A 24722-nucleotide genomic window follows, 5' to 3' on the forward strand; every position below is an offset into this window, starting at 1 on the left:
GAGACACCTGATCTGTTCTCACACTGGTCTGTCCCCTGCCTTAAATGTAACTCCAAGTCGGATTCTCTCGTGGGATGCTCAGGTTTCCTGAAGTGAGTATGATATGAATTGTTTTAAAAACCATTCATTTCCATGGGCAAAAACAGATTCTGGTGGTCTTCAGTAAAAATGTATATAGTGCATATAAAATCTCCAAAACTGACATAGTATTTAAATCTTAAGTTTTTTGGCATTTAAAAAATTACCACCACTCTTTAAGTTTCCCGTTCCACCTGATGGTGTCTTTTATGTGGCACAGGCTTTTTATCTTTTTTAAGAATCATGTTTAGTGAGCTATAATTTACATACAGTAAGTTTACCATTCTTAGATAGACAGCTCTCTGCCTTTTGACAGACCTACGCACTCACATAACCACCACTGCAATCTTGAGGAAGTTTCCATCACCTCAAAAAGTTGCCTCGATCCGCTTTGTAGATCCCCTCTCCATCCCCAGCCCCTGGCAATCATCGACCTGATTTCTTTCCCTGTAGTTTTCCCTTTACTAGGATATTACTTAAATGAACCCAAACAGTATGCAACATTTTGTATGTGGCTTCTCCCACTTAGTGTAATGCTTTTGACATTCATCCATGTTGTTGTGTTTATTGTTATTTCAGTTGTATGGGTGTACCACAGTTTGATTATCCATTCATCAAATGGTAGACATTTGAGTTGCTCTCAGTTTTCTTAAATTATAAGAAACTACAAAATTGTTCTTTCCAAGTAGCTGCACTATTTTGCATTCCCACCAGCACTGTATGAGAATTCTAGTTGCTCTGTATTTTCACCAGCATTTAGTTGAAAAAACTTTACTCATGGTAGTGGTTACATGGTGGTATTTAATTGTGGTATTAATTTGCATTTTCTTAATGACTGTCTCTTTTTTGGAGATGCGTCTGCTCAACTGTTGTGCTCATTTAAAAAAAAATAAGGTTTTTTTTCTTATTGTGGGATTTTAAGAGTTCTTTACCATAGATATGTCTTTTATCAGATGTGTTTTATAAATGTTTTTTCCTAGTCTATGGCTCATCTTTATTTCCTTAAAGACCTTTTAAAGACCATGTATTTTAAATTCATTTGGGGATATCCAACTTATGATTGTTTTCTTTGTGGTAATGTGGTTGGCAGAATAATGGCCCTAAAAGATGTCTGTGTCTTAATTCCTGGAACCTGTTGAATGTGTTATGTTTCATGGCAAAAGGGAATTAGAGTTGCAGATAAATTAAGATTGCTAGTCATCTGATCTTAAGGGAGGGAGATTGTCCTGGAGTTTCTAGGTGGACCCAGTGTAATTACAGGGATCCTTAAAGTGGAAAGGGAGAGAGAAGCAGTTAGAGCCAGAGAAGGTGATGTGACAATGGAAGCAGGAAGCAGGTGAGGCACTGGCAGAAAGACTCACCTGCCACTGCTCCCTCTGGAGATGGAGGAAGGGCCCATGAGCCCTGGATGCTGGCAGCTTCTGACCGCTGGTAGTGCAAAGAGACAGCCTTTTCTGGGGCATCCAGAAAGGAGTGCCCTCTTGCCAACTTCATGATCTTAGCCCAGTAAGACCCATTTTGGTCTTCTGGCCTCCAGAAGATAATAAATTTGTATTGTTCAAGGCACAGAGTTTGTGGAAATTCATTATAGCAGCAATGCAAAACTAGTAAGAATAGTTTGTGTTTGTTGTGTCCTAAGAAATCTTTGTCTAAGAAATACAAAGATTTTCTCTTATTTTTAAAATTATTTTATTTTTTTGAGACAGGGTCTCGCTCTGTTGCCCCAGCTGGAATGCAGTGGCACGATCATGGCTCACTGTAACCTCCACCTCCTGGGCTCAAGTTATCCTTCCGCCTCAGCCTCCTGAGGTAGCTGGGACCACAGGAACATGCTACCACACCTGGCTGATTTTTGTATTTTTTGTAGAGACAGGGTTTCACCATGTTGCACAAGCTAGTCTTGACTCTTGGGCTCAAGTGATCAGCCAACTTTGGCCTCCCAAAGTACTGGGATTACAGGCAGGAGCCACCATGCCCAGCCTTATTTTTTTTAAAAGCAGAAGTTTTATAGCTCTAGGTTTTACAGTTAGGTCTGTGATCCAGTTTGAGTTAATTTTCACATATTATACAAGAGAAGAGTGTAGTTTTCTGGGGTTTTTTTTCTATCTCTTTTTTGCATTGTCCATTTCTAGCACCATTTGTTGAAGAGGGTTTTCCCATTGACTTACCTTGGCACCTTTGTTGACATTACATGACTGTATGTGTGTGGGTCTGCTTCTGGACTCTGTTCCATTCCATTGTTCTGCACGTCTACACTTGTACAAATACTACTGCTTGATTATTATGGCTTTATAGTAAGTCTTGAAATCCCATCATGTGACCTCTGACTCCTTCAACATTTTTCTACTTTTTGGTAGAAAATTATTTTGGTGATTTTTGTTCCTTTACTTTTCCACATACACTTTAGAATCAGCCTGTGAAATTCGGCAAAAAACTTGCTGAGATTTTGATTAGGACTGCATTGACTCTAATGTAAATCAATTTGGGGAGAATTGCTGTGTTCGTTTATTTGCATTGCTATAAAGAAATACCTAAGGCCAGGTAATTTGTAAAGAAGAGGCTAATTTTGGCTTATGGTTCTGCAGGCTGTGTAGGAAGCACGGTGCTGGCATCTGCCTCTAGTGAAGGCATCAGGAAGCTTATAATCCTAGCGGAAGGCAAAGTGGAGCCGGCATATCACATGGTGAGAGAGGGAGCAAAAGAGATGCAGACTCTTTTAAACAACCAACTCTTGCATGAACTAACAGTAAAAACTCACTAATTACCATGGCACTAAGCCATTCATAAGGGATCTTCTCCATCACCTAGACACCTCCCACCAGACCCCACCTCAAACAAACAATGGGCATCACATTTCAACATGAGATTTGGAGGGGACACACGTCCAAACCATATCAATTGTCATCTTAATTATCACATCTTCTAATCCATGAACATGGTTTATATCTCCATTTCAGTTTTCTGTTGCTAGTACATAAAAATACAGCTGATTTTTGTATAGTGACCTTGTGTCCTACAACCTTGATAAACCTGCTTTTCATTGTAGTAGTTGTATTGTGGATTCTGTAGACTTTCCTATGTAAACTATCATGCCATCTGTGCATAAAGACAATTTTATCTCTCCCTTTCAGTCTGTATCCTTCTGTTTCCTCTTCTTGCTTTACTTTCTTGTCTAAGACTTCCAGTACAGTCATGTATAGAAGTGGTAAGAGGGATATCCTTGGCTTGTTCCTTTTTTCTTTTTTCTTTTTTTTTTTTTTTTTTGAGAGTTTCCTTCTTGTTTCCCAGGCTGGAGTACAATGGCATGATCTCAGCTCACCACAACCTCCACCTCCCAGGTTCAAGCAATTCTCTTGCCTCAGCCTCCCAAGTAGCTGGGATTATAGGCATGCACCACCACACCCGGCTAATTTTTGTATTTTTAGTAGAGATGAGGTTTCACCATGTTGGTCAGGCTGGTCTCGAACTCCCAACCTCAGGTGATCCGCCTGCCTCTGCCTCCCAAAGTGCTGGGATTACAGGCGTGAGCCACTGCACCCAGCTGGCTTGTTTCTAATCTTAGGGGGTTGCTGTCAGTCTTTCATCATTATGTGTATGGTTTGCTGTAGGGTTTTTGTCTGTTTTTTCGAGACAGAGTCTTGCTCTGTCGCCAAGGCTGGAGTGCAGTGGTGTGATCTCAGCTCACTGCATTCTCTGCCTCCCGGGTTCAGGCGATTCATGTGCCTCAGCTTCCTAATTAGCTGGGACTACAGGTGCCCACCACCATGCCCAGCTAATTTTTATATTTTTAGTATATATGGGATTTCACCATATTGGCCAGGCTGGTCTCGAACTCCTGACCTCAGGTAATCTGCCCGCCTTGGTCTCCCAAAGTGCTGGGATTACAGGCGTGAGCCACTGAGTCCGGCCTTGCTATAGGGTTTTTGCAGATGCCCTTTATCAGGTTGAGAAGTTCTTTTCTACTTCTTGTTTGCATATATACATATATATGTATATGTATGTATGTATGTATGTATGTATTTTTTTTTTAATCATGAATGGATGCTTTTTTCCTCCCAAACCAAAAATGGCCAATAATGAATGGATGCTTAATTTGCCAAATGCTTTTTCTGCATCTACTGAGGTGATCATAACGGTTTTTCTGTTTTGGTCTGTTGATAAGGTAAATTACATTGATAGACTATTTTTCAAATGTTGAACCAAAGCTGCATTTGTGAGATAAACCATAATTCATCATGTATTATGTGTTAATGGTTTCATATATTGCTCAGTTTGATATATTAGTATTTTGTTAAGAATTTTTACAAATCCTTACCTGTCTGTGAGGGATATTTGTAGATTTTTTTGTAATGAGTTGCCTAATTTTGGTGTCAAGGTAATGCATTCTGGTCTTTGAATGCATTTGGGGAGTGTCCTATTCTCTGGAAGAGTTTGTGTAAAATTAGTATTAATTAGTTAATTGATTTTTTTTTAGACAAGGTCTTACTCTCTTGCCCAGGCTGAAGCACAGTGGCACGATCACGCCTCACTGCAGCCTCAACCTCCTGGGCTCAAGCAGTCCTCCCGCCTCAGGCTCCCAGGTAACTGGGACTACAGATGCCCATCGTCTGTAGTGGGCAGATGCACTACCATGTCCAGCTAATTGTTTTTTGTAGAGACGGGGGTCTCACTATGTTGCCCAGGCTGGTCTCGAACCCTTGGGCTCAAGTGATCCTCCCAAAGTGCTGAGATTACAGGTGTGAGCCACTGTGCCTGGCCTATTAATTCTTTATTCAGTGGTAGAATTCACCTGTGAAGCCACCTGTCTCTGGAATTTTGTTTTGTTGTGGTAAGATTTTAAGTATAAACACAATTTCTAATAGATATAGGGCTGCCTAGGTTATTCTTGAGTGGGCTTCACTAATTTGTGTCCTTCAAGGGATTTGCTCATATCATCTGCATTTTTCAATTTATTGATATAATGTTCTTAGTATCATCTTATCCTATCCTTTTAAGTTCTGTAGAGTTTGTGTTGTATCTCCTCTTTAATTACTGATGTTGTAATTTTTGTCTTTTTCTCTTGATCAGGTTAATGAGAAGATTGTCAATTTTTTGATCTTTGCAAAGAACCTACTTTTAGGTTCATTGATTTTGCCCTGTTGTTTTTTGAATTTTGTTCATGTCTTTGTTATTTCCCTCCTCTTTATTTCCAGTTTAATTTGCTCTTCTTTTTCTGATGTTTAAGATGGAAGCTTAGACAAACAGTAGTATGTTTCCATTTCCCAGCTCAACCTTTATTTTATAGTTCTCATTTGTTTTACTGTTGTAACCCAGAATATATTATCTGTGCTTTACAGTCTGTTTTTAAAATACATGTCTCCACATACTTAACATCTATGACCCTCATTCCCTTTTGTAGATCTAGATTTCTCCTCTCTGTTATTTTCCTTCTGCCTAAAGAACATCCTTGAAGATTTTTTTGTAGTGCAGATTTGCTTGTGATGAATTCTGTCAGTGTTGCTGAAGTTTGAATTCTTAAGTTGACAGTTTCAGCATTTTAAGGATGTCATTCTACTGCCTTCTGTATTTTTTCCTTAGAAGTTAGTGGTGATTCTTTGTTCCACTTTATGCGATGTGCATTTTATTCTCTGGCTGCTTTTAAGATTTTCTCCTTATCACTGCTTTCAGCAGTTTGATTATAATGTGCTTTGAAGTGGTTTTTTCTTTTTATCACACTTGGGGTTTATTAAGCTTTTTGGATCTGTGAGTTATAGTTTTCATCCAATTTAGAAATAATTTGGCCAACATTTCTTTAAATATTTTTCTGTGATCGTTTTCTGGCACTCTAGTTTATATATCTATATCATATATGTCTTACATATAGATTACTTCTACGTGTAAATTATACCTCCATTGGGTCGCAAGGCTTTGTTCACTTTTCTTTCTGTGCCTCATTTTGGACAGTTTGTTTTTCTGCAATGTCTCATTTGCTGTTAAGCGCATCCAGTGAATTTTTCATTTCAGATACTGTATTTTCTAGCTGTTGACGTTCCATTTGGTGCTTTCCCCCTAACCGTCCATTTCTTTCCTCATTATGTTCATGTTTTCCTCTAAGTCTCAGCATCTCTATACAATAGCTGTCATTGTGCCTTTGTCTGCAGCCCTGCATCCCAGAGTCCTGCCCGCTCCCCGGTGCCCATGTCTGTGCTGCCTCCTGCCTCCGCTCACACTCACTTCCTCTTCTCCACCATCTGTCTCTGTCTCTTCTCTTTCAATAGTCTGATCTGAGATGGATCAGAGCCTTTTAAGTTTAAAGTTTGCATAGGATGTCACTTCCAGGGTGCTGTAAATATTGACATTTAAAAATGAAAGTCTTCTATTACTCTTTGAAATGTTTCCAGTGTAGAATATAAATACCACAGATATGCCCACCACCACAGATACGCCCATCATCACAGTTTTTTGTTTTTTTGTTTTTTTTGTTTGTTTGTTTATTTTGATGTGAATAAGCTCTACTTCACTGGCTGGAAAACCTTTGCTAGTTTTTCTCCTGGCACTCATGTTTTCATTCCACTTGTTCCCTTGAATTGCACCCTAATGTAAACATTTTTATGCTTTTAAGTATTTTATTTGTCATTTTTTTATACTCTTCTGTAACTAGATATACAGGTAGATAGATAGATTGAGCTTTATTTATTTGTTTTTTTTTCGATACAGAGTCTTGCTCTATTGCCCAGGCTGGAGTGCAGTGGCACAATCTTGGCTCACTGCAACCTCTGCCTCCCGGGTTCAAGTAGTTCTTCTGCCTCAGCCTCCCAAGTAGCTGGGAATACAAGTACCCGCCACTATGCCCGACTGATTTTTGTATTCTTAGTATAGACGGGTTTCACCATGTTGGCCAGGCTGGTCTCGAACTCTTGACCTCGTGATCCGCCTGCCTTGGCCTCCCAAAGTGCTGGGATTACAGGCGTGAGCCACCGTGCCCGGCCCAGAGCTCACTATTTGAAAGGTTCCTATAACTGTAAGACTCTTAAGTGTTAAACATTTGCTTTTGAACGATTGTTGCAGTTGTTATTTGTACAGGCTCCTGCTTCTGGTTTTTCCTCCTTTGTCTCTGGCTGCCTGTCCTCTGCCTCATCTTCCAGCCCCTCAAAGTGGGGGAACCTCAAGGCTTCATCCTGTCTTTGGACCTGTATAGTCAGTTCCCTGGTGTCCTGGCTATCTTGTGACATCAGAATGCTTTACCCTGAATGGCTCCCAAACTGCCCTCTCTATCCAGCCTCTCCCAGTACTCAAGAATGATCTGTCAGCTGCCCACTCAACACCTCCACTGGGATGCCAACTTGAAATCTCAAGTTAATGTGTCTGATTTGAACTTCACACAGTTGTGCCATCTGCAGTCCTTTTATCTTCATGGTAGCAACTCTGCCATTTCCATTGCAAGGTCAAAGATCTTCTTTGACTCCTTCTCTCCTCCCTCCGTGCCTAATCTGTCAGCAAATTCTGGTGTTGCTGCCTTCAAAATCTGTCTACTTCACCTGCTCCCACCCTGATCCTAACCATTACCATCTCTCACCTGGATGATTACAACAGATAACCACAACTGAGCTCCTGCTCTGTGATCCATTTATATGCTCCTGTCCCTCCCCTACTCAGACCCCTTGCATGGCCGCATCTCACTCTGAATCAGAGCCAGCTACATGCAGGGGCCTGCAGGGCCCAACACCCTTTGCATCTGCTCCCTCTTTGGGCTCAGGTCCTCTTCCTCCACCTCACTCTCTGACCACACTGGCTTCTGCAGGGTTCACGGAACATACTAGGCCTCTTACCGTACCCACCCTGTTTCATCTGCGTGGAGTGTCCTTCACCCAAGTACCCTCCTCCTTCAAGTCATCATTTTCTCTGACCTCCCTGCTTAAAACTGCAGCCTCTTCCCACTTTCTACTCCTTCTATTATATACTTTATGTATTTTCTCTCCCTTCCACTAGGATATATGCTTCATAAGGGCGGGAATTATCTCTTGTTGATGTGTCACCAGGGCCTAGAACTGTGTGTGGCACATGGTGGGCACTCATCAACTATTTGTGTAATGAATAATGAATTTAAGCAAATTTTGATGATAGTTAAACATTTCACTTGCAGTGTATCTCTGAAAATGATGGGGTTACTATTAGCATTTTCCCTGATTAAATTGATGCATTTGTGAATGAATATTATTTTATGCTAGAAACAAAGGTCTGATACCAGTTTTCTTCCATTATTTTGTCTTTATAGATATAAACACTCAGGACTGCTTGTTCACATAAATAAGTAGATTAGATGGGCATGGAAGGTGTCTTGTTATGGCTGTGCCATTTTGTCTTTGGACTTCAAAGTTAAAGGCCAAAGATTGTACAAAGTATTTTCTTTTTTTTGAGACAGGGTCTCACTCTGTTGCCCAGGCTGGAGTGAAGTGGTGCAGTCATGGCTCACTGCAGCCTCAAATTTCCAGGCTCAAGCAATCCTCCCACCTCAGCCTCCTAAGTAGCTGGGACTACAGGCACACACCACCACACCTGGCAATTTTTTTTTTTTTTTTCTGTGGAGATGGGGTTTTGCCATGTTGCTCAGGCTGGTCTCAAACTCTTGAACTCAAGCAAGCCACCTGCCTTGGCCCCGCAAAGTGCTGGGATTACAGGCACGAGTCACCTTGCCTGTCGTCATATAAAGTATTTTCATGATTTTTCCACTGACTGTTAGATTAGATTCCTTCTTCCATTTTGTTGAAAGTAGAGAATTGGAAGCCACCTGACTTGGAGAAGACTTTGTCACTCAGTCATTGGAGTCCTTTGCTTCAGTTTCTGAAGTGTCCACCAGAATCACTTTACCAATCCCTGTCAGCTACAGGGACATCAAATGCTTTTCTACCCTGAATAGTTACATCTGTCACTCCTCACTTCAGAGCAGCTTTGCAGGCTTTTGCTGGAAATGCTGAGGAAGAGTTGAGAGAAACAGCAGTATTATTAATTTCCACATGCTAATATGTATACCAATGTAGTATTTTTTAAAATCTTATTACATTCTTCCTATTTTCACCCAAAGCTTGGCGCTCCAGATTCAGCCCATTCAGTTTATCAAAACTATCTGCCATATACATTAATTGTCAAACTAGTCTGCGAAATCACTCTTTCCCTCAGGCAAAAGTCTTAACTTCATTTTCATTCTAACAATATGCCTCTGACAGCCATCTCACTCTGAGCTCCTGGAGGTTCCTAGTTAGATAGGTGAGACGTGGAACCGGTGCCCTAGGTGGAGGAAGGCACCATGGCTGTTGTTTCTTGGCATCCTCTTTTGTTGGCTCTCAAAGGGGTAATGCCTGCTTTTACAGTGGTCTAGGGTTTGAAGTTACTAAATGAAGTTTTCATCATCCCTGCCATCAGACTCCACAGTGTCTGAACCCAAGACACTCCAGCGTGAACCAGGACATACTATTTATAATACCATGCTTTGTCCTTTACAGAAATGGGTATAGGCCAGGTGTGGTGGCTCATGCCTGTAATCCCAGCACTTTGGGGAGGCCAAGATGGGCAGATCGCTTGTGGTCAGGAGTTTGAGACCAGCCTGGGCAGCATGGTGAGACCCCATCTCTACAAAAAACTAGCTGGGCGTGGTGGCACACACCTGTAGTCCCAGCTACTTGGGTGGTTGAGGTGGGAGGATCACCTGAGCCCTGGAGTTCGAGGCTGCAGTGAGCTGTGCACCCCAGCCTGAGCAATTGAATGAGACTCTGTCTCAAAAATAAATAAATAATTTTAAAAAAGAAAGAAAGAAATGGTTATAGATAGGGAAAAGCGAATGGAGACACAGTGGTGGGGGAAAAAGCAAATATAGGGAAAAGCACAACCCTACCTTAATGTGTTGCTTTGAGGTGGCTTTACCCTTATCAGTGCGTCACGGGTACTTTTGTCCCCTGGGAATGTCCACTCCTCGAGGCAGTTCATTCTAGTACAGGGGGAGATGGGAGGTAGGCCTTTTTTTACAGGGGGGTAGAAGGTTGTAGAAGAGGAGGTGGGACAGAGAGCTGGCATGACTCCTTGGCCTCAAGGGCGTTGTCCACAGATTTGTTACCAGACAGAGCATATGTGGATGTCGGCCATCTAGAATCTAGAAATGGATTCTGTCACAGTGATTTGTGCCGACATACCCCTTCAAAAGGTTTGTTTTCCCAGGGCTCTCGGTAATCTTGAAGACACTGGAGTATGGTTCCTCAAAGGTAGTGAGGAGTGGGCTCTAAAGCACAAGGAAAGAGGAGGATAATTCCTCTAATTGTAACAGTGGGGCAGGGGCCAGGCTGGCTGCTTGAGAGCTGAGTGCCAGGAACTTCCCTCAGTTGCATTTCATTATTGTATTTTAAAACCTAGTTGTCTGAGAAATGTGTTTTCAGTCCCAGCAGCCATGGACGATAGTAACATAGAATTGGCCTGTCCTGGACTTGTATACTGTGCTGTGGGCCACGGTGCACGTGTAGTTACAGACATTCTCAATGAGTCCACTACCTGCCGGCTGTGGAAGTGAGCAGGCCTTCCTTGAACCGTCTCCGCCTTGGGCCGGGTACTCCCAGAGCCAGGTGTAGAAGGTGAATCTGAACTCTTAAGCTGGGGACATCGTGAAGGAAACCTTGTAAATAAGAGATGCTCTTGGGTTTCATCTCAGTCCAGTCTGCTCCCAAGCTGCTTTTTAAGTTGGACTGTGGAATTTCTGGGCAAATTCAATAATAAATAAGCAGATTTGGATCAGGTCTAAAAACTGTGCAACTTCAAAGAGGGAAAAAGAAGTACTGATGCAGGAGCAGATCATTTTCCTGAGAGAGATTTGTTTCATGAAAGAGAAAAAAATAAAACAGTCTGTTCTCACTTTTTAATGAGTTAAGAGAAGATATAATCCTAATAATTATTAAGGAAGAACTTGACTGGAGCAGAGGGAATAAGGTGAAGTGATAATCATATTAGACCAAATAACATCTTTGAAAGTGGTAGGCAATAGAGTTGAAACTCTGTAATCCATGAACTGGAAAGCCAACTAGTGAAAAAATATAACATGGCAGGATGGAATGGCCAGAGCACAGCCACGACCAGGGTGTCTCGCATGGGTAGGAATCATTCCTAAGGGAAAGGAAAAGGACAGCGTGGGTGAAGCAGCATCATCCAAAAGCTGTGTAACAGTTCACAGAGTGGACTGCGTGGTTTGTAATGTTAAGCCTGGCATTGGATTTCTGTGTTGTGCCACAGTGGTCAATATCAGAATACGTGTAAGACACCAACATCCACACATGCTTTGACGAACAAGGATATGTACTCTGAGTATTTTATATCTAAGATGCCACTTATTTGAAAAGTTCTTATATCTGGAGTTAAAAATTTCCCCAAACAAGTATCTTTGCCAGAGACTTTATACTGCCAGTCAGAAATCCAAGTGTATTTATAAAAACTAGAAATACGCATCTCAAGTAAGTGGAGGAAGGCTAGAATAATAAACGCCGTTGGGGTGATTAAGCAACCAGTTAGGAAAAAAAATACGACCTTAGTCTGCAATCAGTTGATGAATGAATGAGCTGATTAAATGTAATCTATGAAACCATTAAATTACTAGAAGAAAATATAAGAGGATATTGATATAATCTTGGTTGGGAAAGGCCTTTTCTAAGCATGACCCCAAAGACAGAAACCCTAAAGAAAGATTAGCTTCTTAAAAATGGAAAACTAGTGTTCAGAAACCACAAAATCAAAATGCAAACAGCAGACTAAGAAAAATTGCTTGTAGCCTATTTAAAAAGCAAAGGCTAATTAAGAGATTTTTATATTGGTAATTAAAAGATGAATACCTCAGTAATAAAAGGAGAGTTTCAGAACATTGATCATTCAGTTCTTAAAAGAAAAACCTAAATGACCAATAATCATATAAATTTTAGCGTCACTAGTATTCATCAGAGAATGTAAAATAAAAGAGAACTGGTATTTCTCTTCTATCAAATTGGCAAAGAAGAAAAATGTTAGGGTCCAGGTAATGCCAGTTTTAACTACTAGATGACATAAATGTTGATACAGTCTCAACTCTTAAGGAATGGAATTTTTTTTTAATGATGACTTGTTTGAGGCTAACAACTTGCTGTTATGCATTCATTTCATATAAAAATTTGAGGAAAATGATAAGATTTAATATGACTGGTTTGTTCATGATGATAACTATTTTAGGGGAAGTTGAATTTTAATTTTAAAATGGTGCTAATTCTGTCAAATTTGAAAATTGAGAATAATTTATTTCCAGTGGCTTTTCCAAGCTCATTCATGCTGAAGTGCCCTCTGCTGGCACCAGCAGCCCCTTAGTGACCCCAGGCTGGGTACCACCTGAGGAGAGGGACTGCCCTGTGGGGTCTACAGGGTGTGGGGGGCGGGGTAAAGAGGGAGTGGGGGTACACAGCATGTGGATGGCAATGTGGTGATGCTCAGACCCTGGGCATCCTCCTTCGTGCCTACCAGCCCGCGTTTCTAGAAGGCCTGCTCTGTTCTGAAGGCTGCATCAAGCAATCACTGAGGCAGTGATTCTGTCAGGTTCACTGCTGTGTCCCCAAGGCCTAGAACCATGCCCAGCAGAGGTTGGGTGCTCAGTAAGGGTTTGTTGGTGACTGTTAGTCTTGTGTCCTCCAATTGACATTCTCTTGGGGAGACCAGCAGTAAGCAGATAAAGAAGTCACTTAAGGCATGAGATGTGTTCGGAGGGTTGTAGGTTCCAGGAACATGGTAGGATGCAAGGAGGCCAGGCAGATGGCCCCAGAAGGATGTCCCTTCCCTTCCCTGAGGGTGTGCTCGGCCCCCTGAGAAGACAGACAGCAGGCAGGTGACAGCATGGAGCCCATTTCTGTTCAGGCAGGGGCAGGACTTCCACCAGTGTGTGTGCATTTGGTGATGGAACCGAGGAACTCTGCAGGCCTGTTTTTAAACTCCTGATTCTCTGTATTTGCCATATCCTAACAGAGTGTTTGCTTTTTGTTTCCTTTTTTTTTAATTTAAAGGATTTTTTTGTTTTGTTTTGTGTTTTTTGATAGATGAGGGTTACTACCAGGGTGGAAAATTTCAGTTTGAAACTGAAGTTCCCGATGCGTACAACATGGTGGTGAGTAGCCTGCGTTGAGCCTGTTGTTTTACTTCTCGGGCGGGGCTGCCTGTGGCTGTGGCCCGCCACTGGCACAGGGCCCTAGCACTCCCCTCTGCGTGTGTCCATGTGTGACTGAGTACTCACTTCAGTATTTTTGTGATGAATGTCACTCATCAGCAGTATTTAGAGTGTTAGTAGAGAATTCGTTTATTCAACAAATACTTATGAGTACTGTGTGCCAGGCAGCCTGCCTGTGTATTTTCTATAACTCTTATCTGTTACAGTCTGGCACTGAAGAAAAAAAGCATTTAATAAAATGACTGTAGTTTTGTTCATGATATAACACCAAAATTCCAGAAGTCTATAAAATGTGTATTTTAGAATTTCAGAGAACAGTGACTTGTAGTTTAAACTATAAGTAATTTATACCTATAGTTTCATGTTAATCCCTCAAAGATCCTTTTAGACAATAATTATACCAAATACCGTTACATTATGTCTTTGCTTTGGTGGAACTTACAGACCAATTAGGAGAGATAAAGTGTAGAAAGTTGATAAAGCGATAAAAATGGTAAGTAGAGGACAGTAGTGATACTGATCAATGATAGGAAACTAGTTTTTGAGAATTCAGAAAAGGGAAAGTAATCATCACTTTGGAAAGTGGTCGGGGCTAGTTAAGCTTTTAGGGGGAAATCTAACTGGAGTCACCCCGATGTGGCCCAGAACCAGGGGAGGGTATTCTAGGTGACATGGAAACGTGATGAACTGTGGTGACAGGTGTGGACATGAGAACTTGCAACCTGCAGAAGGCAGATAGGGCCAGGTCAACTCGAGTGAAGAATTGGAGTTGGGGAAGAATAGAGGAGAAAATGGGAAAACTCAGATGTGGGGGTTTGGTTGGGCATTTTCGATTTGGCAGTGACAAACCACTGGAGAGTCTGAATAATTCCACACCCCCGAGTTGGGTTATTAGAGGAGGTGTGGCTGCGCTTCAGGGACGGGTGTAATGTGTCTCGGCCCAAATTGCCAGGGGTTGACGTACAGGCAGTTCAGCATGCTTGTCTTATTGGCGTGCACCATGGATACGTATTCCTCCTCACATGTTCTAACTAACCCTCTTGGCCCGTCCAGTAGGAAAGCACAAGCTGATGGTGCTGCCAGAGAAAAGGAAGCCTCACTCCCATCATGAGGATGTGGGCATTGGGGACACTGTGCCTGTGACTTCGCTTGTGGAAAGTGTGCTCCCACTGCCTGACGAGTGGAGTTGCCCCCCAACCCCAGCCACTGGGCTCCGTTCAGTGGCTGCAACACTTGTTTTAGAAGCAAACCTTCATCTATGGAAATTGACTTTTTACCAGACTACTCCATTTAAGGTTCTTTTTGAAATGTAATTTATGGGGATAGGGAAGAGTTGGCAGCCCAAGAAATTTTTAAATTTGTAGACAAAGACGGGAAAATACACATTTCCAGTCTTTGTCCATCCACCACCTGCTGAGACTTTCCATCCTTCCCAAACCACACTGAGAAACCTGGCGACGGAGCACTGCACCATGTCCGGTGGGAGGTGGTTCCAGAGGCTTGGTTTCAGTACAGATGTTTAGAATTTGGGGACTCTTTGGTGGTTTCTGGAAACAAACAGGCATACAGTATTTAAAATTCTGTATTTAGATTTGCCGCTAAATACTTATGACATACCATTCTGGATGTCATAGCAGGGAGTTAAGTGTAAGCTGATAAACTTGCCAGACAAGTCGTGAGGCATCAGAGAACCATTGTTTCAGGTATATCTGGCATCATCTAGGAGCAGAGCTCCTTGTTTTCACTATAGGAAGAAAGCAAACTAAGAGAAAATACCAGGGAAGGAATGGGCATGATTGAGAGCCTCTGTGTGCCAGGTGTCTTGACTCACATTACTTTATTTCATTCTTCTGATGGTTCAGTGGGTTATTTATTTATTTATTTAGAGACGGAGTCTTGCTCTGTTCCCCAGGCTGGAGTGCTGTGGCGTGATCTCAGCTCACTGCAACCACCAGCTCCCGGGTTCAAGCAATTCTCCTGCCCTAGCCTCCTGTCAGTGGGTGATCTTAACATTCATATCTTTATACATTAGGAAGTTTGGGTTCTGAAAGCTAAAGTTAAAAACATTAGCTTTGCCAATGGAGACGGCTGAATTGTTGAAGTCACTTAATGTCCAGGGCTGCCCAGCTTTTAAGCGTGTGCCCTTCCTACCACATCAGGTGGTGAGAAAATGTTTGTCATACTGTCTTGTCCCATTTGTGACTTCAAGAAATAGGAAGGAAAATGGAATAAAGAATGACTTGAAAGCCACTGAGCCTTGAAGACTTGTTTCCCTTATTAGTTTCCCTTATTAGTTTGAGACTGGTACAGAGGTTGAGGTGGAGGGGTAAGGCTTAAATTTTCCTGTCCTTCTCTCAGACCTGCTATTCCCCAGCCCCCCTCTCCCCTCCCCACTACTAGTCCCTGTGGGGAAACATCATTCCCATGCAGCCTTTCTGAAGTTCTGTGTGCTGTGTTTGACCTTTAGCTCTGTAACGATGATCTTACATTTTTCTATTTCCACTGCTGTCTCTTTTGGAAGTTTCATAAATGATGGGCTGGTCAGATTTCATCAGGAATAAAACCCCATGTTCTCAAACCCAGAAGTACTGACAGCAGCTGGTGGCTCTGCATGAACCATGTTCCTACCCTGCTTCTGTAGGGTCCTTTCCTCTCCTTTCCCCAGCATTTCCTTCCTGTCCCCCCTGCCTTTTTTTTTTTTTTTTTTTTTTTTGATACGGAGTCTCACTCTGTTGCCCAGGCTAGCACGATTTCAGCTCACCACAACCTCTGCCTGCGGGTTCAAGTGATTGTCCTGCCTCAACCTCCTGAGTAGCTGGGATTACACGCATGTACCACCACGCCCAGCTAATTTTGTATTTTTAGTAGAGACGGAGTTTCTCCATGTTGGTCAGGCTGGTCTCAAACTCTCGACCTCAGGTGATCTGCCTGCCACGGCCTCCCAAAGTGCTGGGGAGCCACTGTGCTCAGCCTTTTTTTTTTTTTTTAATGAGATGGAGTTTCACTCTTGTCACCCAGGCTGGAGTGCAATGGCATGATCTCGGCTCACCGCAACCTCTGCCACCTGGATTCAAGTGATTCTCCTGCCTCAGCCTCCGGAGTAGCTGGGATTACAGGTGCCTGCCACCACACCCGGCTACTTTTTGTAGTTTTAGTAGAGACGGGGTTTCACCATGTTGGCCAGGTTGGTCTCGAACTCCTGACCTCAGGTGGTCCGCCGCCTTGGCCTCCCATAGTACTGGGATTCCAGCCAGGAGCCACTGAACCCAGCCTCCTGTTCCCTTCTCTTGTTTTCTTCCTGTCTGCCTCTCATTCAGGCAAGTGTGGGGCAACTTCCAGGGGCCAGCATATGTCACTGGTGTCCCCAGCAGGGCGTCTCCAGGGGATCATTAGGGTGTAGTACTTGGCTGAACACAAAAGTAGTTGCATTTGCCATATTTATAATGAATCATTGCTTACAGACTCTCCTGAGCATCTCTTTCCCACTGGGCTGTGAGCCCTGAGGGAGTGCCAGCTGTCTTGCCCACACTATTTCCAGTGTGTAGCCTGTGCCTCCCATGCTAGGCAAAAACACAAATTGTTCAGTGGTTGCCCCTCTCTCTGCCCCCTACAAACTTAGTGTAGAAAAGAGATGAAATAATTCAGTCAGCATAGGAAAATCACATAGGCACAGGCATTCAGGATAGAGTGTGAGGGCACACTCTGAGGGCACCAGGTGGGTCAGTGAGAACGGACACAGCAGCAGCCAGTGCGGAGCCTAGGGATGGGCTGGGGCTTCTCAGGGTGCATCTGCTTCACTGCCATGACTGACTTGACACAATTTCTGTACTTCATAAGGACTTGTCTCCTAAGAGTTACAGTTCCTGCAGTGAAGGTCTGTTATTAAGACTGTGAATGTGGAAAACCTTTAATAAAGTCGATCATTATTTTAGAATAAACTTTTAAAAGAAAAATGTCCATTTGGAATCCCCCACCCCACCCAATATCCCAGCAGCTAAAATTCAAATTTTCTTTGTGTTTTTGTCCCTTTGCCTCTGCAGTTTAACTCCCAGCCCAAAGCCTGCCTTGTAATTTGTCAGTTTAGAAACTGTCCAAACGGATGTAGTGACATTTAGTGAGCTCCTACATTGTGCCAGGCTCCGTGTCAGACACTGGAGGGCCAAGGATGGGAACTTGGTGGCCTTTTAAGAATTTCAGTCTCTGGGGAGACAGACGCTGACATGACAATGAGGAGCCCGGGTGGTGATGTGGGTGACGGCTATTCCTCAGGCTGGTGGGGACGCCCAGAGGAGGAGCACGTGACATGGCCTGGGGATGCCTTGGAGGAGGAGAGAGCCTTAGCCCAGACCCTAGCTGGCCTGTGGTGTCACACAGCCCTCAGGTGCGTCGGTCAGGACTGGTTGGAGGAAGCTGTGTGCTGTAGCAGGAGAAAGGATTACAGCTCTTTGTTCTTGGCTCTGGTTTCCTCCTGGAAGTGAAGACACCACGTCTCCTCACATGTTGTTGGCCAGATCAGATAACATGACCATGGCCAGCCCGGAGGGACTAAGGAAGGCCAGTCCTGCCATGGGCCCTGGAGGAGGAGAGCCAGAGACACTTGTTGAACAGCAGTGATGACGACCACAAGTGACACCTGAACTCCCACTCTCCCTTCTTCTTCATATGAAATTATCAGACTTTGTAGGAAATTGAGACAACACGGCCATGCAAAAATAGAATAATAATAACCTGTAATCTCTCCATCCAGAGATGATCACCCTGACTCTCTAATGTCTGTTGCAGACAGTATAAATTCCACATACCAATGGGGTGATGCTACACGTAGTCTGGTAACTTGGGGCTTTCCCGTCATAATATGATGGACGTACACATTCATGTCAGTCAATGCACGATTGCATCATTATTAATAAGAGCACTTCCTTGTATGATGTATCATTTAAACCAGTCCTTTATCATTGGTCACTGGTTGACCAACCTTTTGCAGTATAAAGCAGACTTTCTGTAAAGGGCTAAGCAATAAATATTTTAGGCTCTGTGGACCACATGGTCTCTGTCCCATATTCTTTTTTGTTTTTTCAATAACCTTTTAGAAATGTAAAAACCAGTCTTTGACCATGTGAAAACAGTCCCAGCCTCGATTTGGTCCGTAGGCTGTGGTCTGCTGCCCCAGAATAAATAGGGCTGTGAGGTAAGTCTGGGGCATGCATCTTATGTCTGTCTGCCTCTTTCCTCTGGATCAGTTCCTAGACATGGCATTATGGGTATTGAGTAATTGATGCTCCATTTTAAGGTTCTGGATAAATCCTATTAAATTACCTTGCAGAGAGGAATGCCAGTTGGCATCCTCACTTTCCATGTTTGAAAATTCCATTTCCCTAAGCAATTACCAAGGTAGAATATTTGCCTTTTTGTTGTTGTTGTTGCCATTTTGGGAGGAAATGGTATCTCATTTAATATCCGATTGTCATTTCTTTTTCTTTTCTTTTCTTTTTTTTTTGGAGACAGAGTCTTGCTCTGTCCCCCAGGCTGGAGTCCGGTGGCACAGTCTCAGCTCACTGTAACCTCCGCCTCCTGGATTCAAGCATTACATTTTCATTTCTTAAGTCGGATGCTGAATAGTATTTCCCACTAATAAGCTGTTTATATTTTTTATGAGCTGCTATTATGTCCTTTGCCCATGTTTCCATTGGGGATATTTGTTTTTCTTCTAGATTTACTAGAGTCCTTACAAGCAAAGTATGTGAAACTTTTTTCTTCAGTTTTTTAGCTATGCTGTAAATACTTTCTTTGTTTTGCATTTGCCGTCTTTAGTCGTTGTTCTATACAAGTTAGGTTTTTTTGTTTCACTGCTTGAGTTTTGTATGTTATGATATGCTTAAAGCAGCCTTCAGACCCCAAGATGGTCATCTACATTTTCTTCTAGTCCTATAATTCTCTTTTATGTTTAATTTTAATGCATTTGGAACACTGTGTTTTTCCAAATGGGTAGCCAGTGACCCACCAAATAACCCAGTTCTCTGTTGGTTTGAGAGGCCAGATTTGTCATACATTAGGCTTCTGGCAGGGTGAGTGATGGTGGCCGTGCCAAGCACTGAGGGGGAATGTGGGAGGGCTGGGCATTGCTTGTTGGTCTAGCTGTGGGCCACTGGGGTTGGGGGGAAGGGGCTACAGGCCTAATTCAGTTTGGAAAGTATGTATGTCAGAAGCCATGTGCAGAGTTTTGCCCTCTGTTCTGGAACCACAGTTAAGAGGACCGTTGACAAAAGGAGGTATCTGTGTTAACATCAAATTATGGAAGGTGTGAAGGGGACAGGAGGAAGGGCGAATACCCCCAAGCCTTTGGGAGATGTGGTAGCACCAGGCTGCATGGTCATGTGTGAGGGCCTCCGCAGAAGGGGTACCTGCTTGGGAGGGAGAGTGAGTTTGCCAATTTTCTAGGTTCCTACAAAAACTGAGAGTTGGTGACTTGGCCTAGCACTAGCCTGCCACCATCCAGTGACCCAGAAGGGGGCACAGAGCCCTGCCCCTCATGGCAGTCTGACCTTCCCTCTGCAGCCCAAATGCCTCAGTGGAAGGGAAAGATGCAGTTCCTCCTTTCTATTAAATACATTCCCATTTATTTGTAGAAAAGCACAATGTGAAATTTATTTAAACTCATTCTGAACCTAAATTCTTTGTCCTCAGACACATGGATTTGCACAGTCAGTTTAATCAGTTTTTTGGAATCTACTGATTTTGTGGTATTTTGAAATTAGGAAGAATGCTCATTAGAGTGTCGAAAAAGTGTTTTTGCTTTATACAAATAAATAAAAAGATGAAACTATAAAAGTTTACTAGAAAGTTAAAGAGGATATTTGGATGGTGAAGTATTTTCTAAGTATGGCATCAAAGATAAAAATTTGATTACAAAAATAAACTCCTCAGAAAACATCATAAATAAAAGTTAATAGCAGATGATACACAGGGAAAATGTTACCCATTTCACAAAGGTTTGATTCCTTTTTGAGATGACCTTTCTGATGAGATCCTGTGATTTGACACTTCTGCATATTAACCAAGGGGACCTTTCTGTGGGAGGTCCTGGAGAAGAGGCCCTCTCCCTTACTGCAGGTTGTGGCGGGGTTGGCGGGCGGGGTGTCACATCTTCTGAAGGACATGAGCAGTGTATCAGAAGCTAGGGTTTATGACCAGCAGATCCTCTTCCTGGGCTTCATCCTGAGGAAACATTTCACCCAGGATGAACCCTGCATTGATAGAGCAGGGTTGGGAGAAGAGGAAGCAACCTGAGGGCCCAGAGGTAGGGAAGTGCCTATTAAACTCGGGCAGGTGTACCATGGAATGCAGGATGCCATCTGAAACGATGGCAGAAATAACTAAAACATATGTAGCACAGCTTTCTTCTATAAAGAAAAATGAGTATGCTGCATGCACACTATGTGTGTGGCCTAGAAAAGAGGCATAAACACATGTACATCAGGTGTCACATAATTTCTGGGTAGCATTTTGATGGAGTGTATATATTCTTACATAAAAAACAAAAGTGAAAGACAGCAGAATTTATTAGATATTTACATATGTTTCTTTTCATTTCTGTTGTCCTTTTCTCTCTGAGTATGGATTGCCTTTGTAACAGAGAAATCTGTTTGGTTTGGTTTGGTTTGGTTTTCTGGTTTGGAGGCAGGGACTCGCTCTGTCACCCAGGCTGGAGTACAATGGTGCGATCATAGCTCACTGCAGCCTACAACTTCTGAGCTCAAGTGATTCTCCCACCTCAGCCTCCTGAGTAGCTGGGACTACAAGCAGGAGCTACCATGCCCAGCTCTTTTTTTTCCCCTGGAGAGACAGGGTCTTACTGTATTGCCCTGGCTAATCTTAAACCCTTGGCCTCAAGCAGTCCTCCCACCTCAACCTCCCAAAGTGCTGAGATTTTTTTCTCCTGGGTATCTATCATTAATTATATTTTCTTCTTTTAGGTGGCCTCCCAAAGTGAGCCACCATGCCCAAACTAGAAAAATCTTAAAAGAACTTTATCCAAACATGCCAAGTCATAAATGATATTGATATACTTTATCCCCACAAATTCATTTTCATTCTCTTTCTCTCCTTTAAATGTAAAGTGGACTAGGACTTTCATCTAGGAAAATGTATGTGACAATAGCATCTTCAGAAAAATCCAGCAAATGGAACAGGCTGTTCTTGCAAGGAGCAGTAACTTTCAGCCATAGTAACTTGTATTGCAAAGGAATCTGGGGCTTCTGATTGGATTTGGACCCAGAGGATGTAGAACTATTCCTTAGAGTGCACTGTGGATACCTTCTGCAGTCCCAAACCCAGGGGGTGTGGGAGGTGACAGAAGTCCAGTCACCAGCACTGTCAGCCGGCAGGACACATGGGGCTTGTAGAGAGGTGCTCAGAAGCCCACGGGTAGACTTTGCTGCTGAGACTAGCCCTTGTGGATGCAGCGCATCAACACATGCCTCATGGGTGAGGTGAGCCAGTATTCAGGGTTGAACACGTGTTCAGCGAGTCAAACTGCACACTGAGTCAGCCATGAAACAAGCGTCTAGATAGGGGATGTGGTAAGGCTCTGGCCTGGAGATGTGATTTGCAGAGACTGTCGGCGTGATCTCTCTCATTCTCTCTATGTTGCAGCCTCCCAAAGTGAAATGCCTGACCAAGATCTGGCACCCCAACATCACAGAGACAGGGGAAATATGTCTGAGGTGAGTTTCTTGTCTTTTCTTTCTTCTACATTCGTGAGTGTCATGTGCAAGCGTTGGGCTTTTAAACATGTTGTCTCCTCTGAAAAGATTTTGAGGCATAGCCAAGATTAGGAAGGGCTTGAACTCAGCTGAAGTAGCTGCGGTTGCCTGCCTGCTCCCAAACCCTACCCTACCTTCTGCCTCCAGACTAGTGTCTTCTCTTGGCCCTCTGGGGGCCACAGCCCTACTAAGTTCTCAGTGCAGCCTCCTTGCCTGCCCAGGATGGACCCTTGGAGTCCCTTGCCTTGTTCCCCTCCTATTTACATGAGAGACCACATTCCCTCCATGTGGCTGATTTTAGCTAAGATGAGAAAATATGATTAATGATAGATACCCAGGAGAAAAAATATAGGTGGCAGGCTTGAGACGACCTTGGGCACTTGTATTTAAGCTGCCCTCTCTCTACCAAAATTGTCCTGATAGATGTCAGGGCACTTAGGGCAGGCAGCCTCCCGGAGCTTCGTGCCTGCTGTGACTTGTGTCCCTGATCCCTGGCATGGGCAGAACATCAGACATCAGTGATTTCTCCTCCTAAGGCTGCTGGAAAAGTTGTGTAGGTGGATTGGTTGGTTTTTAAAGTAAGTTTCACATTTGGGCGTTATTTTTTCTGCACTTTGTCCCTTTCATCACTTTAAGGCAGCAAGGTTGATTGCAGGGGCTTTGATATCAGACCACCTGGACCTGAGTCCAGCTCGCCGCCCCCGCCCCCACCCCCACCCCTGCCCGGCTGCCCGGGGCAGCTGTGGGACTTTAGGCTAGGTATTTGAACTGTATGTGCCTCACACTCAGCCAGTTTGGAAAGTAGGCACAAAGTGTTTTCTTAGCACATTTCTCCTACTTTTGACATGAAATGCAATTAGTGGCCTAAGTCATTTCTCATGCTCAACTTCCGTATCTCTTTTCTTTCGTTCCTCTCTCCTTAGTAAACACTAATCACCTTTGAAAGGAAATGTGTAAACTGTGGCTGCTGGAAATCTTACCTCAGGATCCCTTTCTCTTTTTTTTTGAGATGGAGTCTCGCTTTGTTGCCCAGGCTGGAGTGCAGTGGCGCGATCTGAGCTCACTGCAAGCTCTGCCTCCCAGGTTCACGCCATTCTCCTGCCTCAGCGTCCCGAGTAGCTGGGACTACAGGCGCCTACCACTACGCCCGGCTAATTTTTGTATTTTTTAGTAGAGACTGGGTTTCACTGTGTTAGCCAGGATGGTCTCAATCTCCTGACCTTGTGATCTGCCCGCCTCGGCCTCCTAGAGTGCTGGGATTACAGGTGTGAGCCACCGCGCCGGGCCGGATGCCTTTCTCTTCACAAGTACAGTTAGTGCCCATTTGCCCATTTCATTTTTGTATATACTGCTCCTTCTTCAATATCAGCCTCGTTTTTCACAGATGGTTAAAAATACATTTTACCAGACATACCTTTTTAAAAAAGCATCTTCCCTTTGAAGTATCTGTCCTTTACGTATTGAAACATTAAAATTCCACTATCTTTGGTTGCAGGTTATAAATGTGTTTGGCCCAGGCCCCCACTGCCCTGCTTCCTCCTGTGCTTGTGAGGACACCTGGCTCACTTTCTGGGGGGCCATACTCTACTTCCCTGTCTTGTCCCTGCCTTAGTCAGAAATGGGTCCAGAATAGGAAGCTCTCTTGTCCCTTTTGCCGTCTTCTGGGAAGTCAGATGATTAGCAAAGCCTTATAAGGATGAACAGATGGTATCCTGATATAAAAGCCAGACGTCTTAAGGAAAAAGATTGTCAGATTTGACCATGTAAAAATTAAAAACACAAAATGGAAGAAGAAATGTTCAACTGGATTAACATCCTTGGTATGTAAATAGTCCTTACTATTCATTATAAAAAAGACGGATACTTCTCTGGAAAAATGTGGCATTGGCTACAAATAGGTGATTCATAAAAGGAGAAATAGAGGTGGGCAGTAAATATCTGAGGAGATGTTCACTCTCATCAGTAACCAGAGAAAGGCGCAGAAAACCATGAAGTGTGGCTTACCACTCACCAGATTGGCAGGCACAAAGGTAGATACTTGGTGGTGGCGGGGGAGTGTGTGACAGAGAGCGAGCAGGCTCTCTTGTTGGAGGGTGTGTGTATTTGCACACCTTTCATTGGTCCTTCAGCCACGTAGACTACCTGTAACTCGTATGTACCCTTGGACTTGTCAGCTGCACTTCTAGGGATTTAATCTAAGGAAATAATGTGCCAGATTGATGTATGGGGACCACCTTGTTAGTGAAAAGCAGACAGTGTCCAGTGGCAGCTTTATGGTGTGTCCCGAATAAAGGGAAGGAAAAGCCCAACCACACCTCTGGTTTGTGGTGACGCTGACAGCAGCTCATCAGCCCTTCCCACAGCAGGACTGATGGGTGCCTGGGGCTCCACAGGCCTTTCAGTGCTGGCACACAGGAGCACCTTCCTCTTTTAGAGAGATTTGCCCTGGCTCCACCTTGTTGTCCCAGCAGGGACCCTTCGCCTGCTCTGGCACAAGGTCAGAGGCTCCATGTCTGTGGGATTGGAGGGCCTAGGTCAAGAGCTCAGTCAAAGCTTCTCCTAGAGCCCAAGCTTCTATTACAGTTCGTGGGGTGTCCTTTGTCTCCTTGCTTAATGACATCTCTGATAGCCAAGTGTCTCTGTCTCCTGAGCTGTTGCTGGGACTATCCTCTGTGAGGCCAGGCTAGAACTTC

At 43.5% G+C, this 24722-nt stretch overlaps 1 protein-coding gene across 10 annotated transcripts in view; it reads left to right on the forward strand.

The window, feature by feature from the left end:
- UBE2F (ubiquitin conjugating enzyme E2 F (putative)) overlaps positions 1 to 24722 on the forward strand; it is a 75518-nt gene that overhangs the window by 36326 nt on the left and 14470 nt on the right. For 5 of the 10 annotated variants that reach the window (XM_063595342.1, XM_034955453.3, XM_063595343.1 and 2 more), the window contains 2 exons: positions 13107 to 13207; positions 21920 to 21990. In XM_063595342.1, the coding sequence (XP_063451412.1) occupies positions 13107 to 13207; positions 21920 to 21990 (172 nt within the window). The remainder of the gene's footprint in view (positions 1 to 13106; positions 13208 to 21919; positions 21991 to 24722) is intronic. The other 5 variants (XM_034955454.3, XM_034955455.3, XM_034955458.3 and 2 more) reach the window with 1 other exon arrangement.

Source organism: Pan paniscus, chromosome 13, assembly GCF_029289425.2.
Source record: "Pan paniscus chromosome 13, NHGRI_mPanPan1-v2.0_pri, whole genome shotgun sequence".
In the NCBI taxonomy this organism is placed as follows: Eukaryota; Metazoa; Chordata; class Mammalia; order Primates; family Hominidae; genus Pan; species Pan paniscus.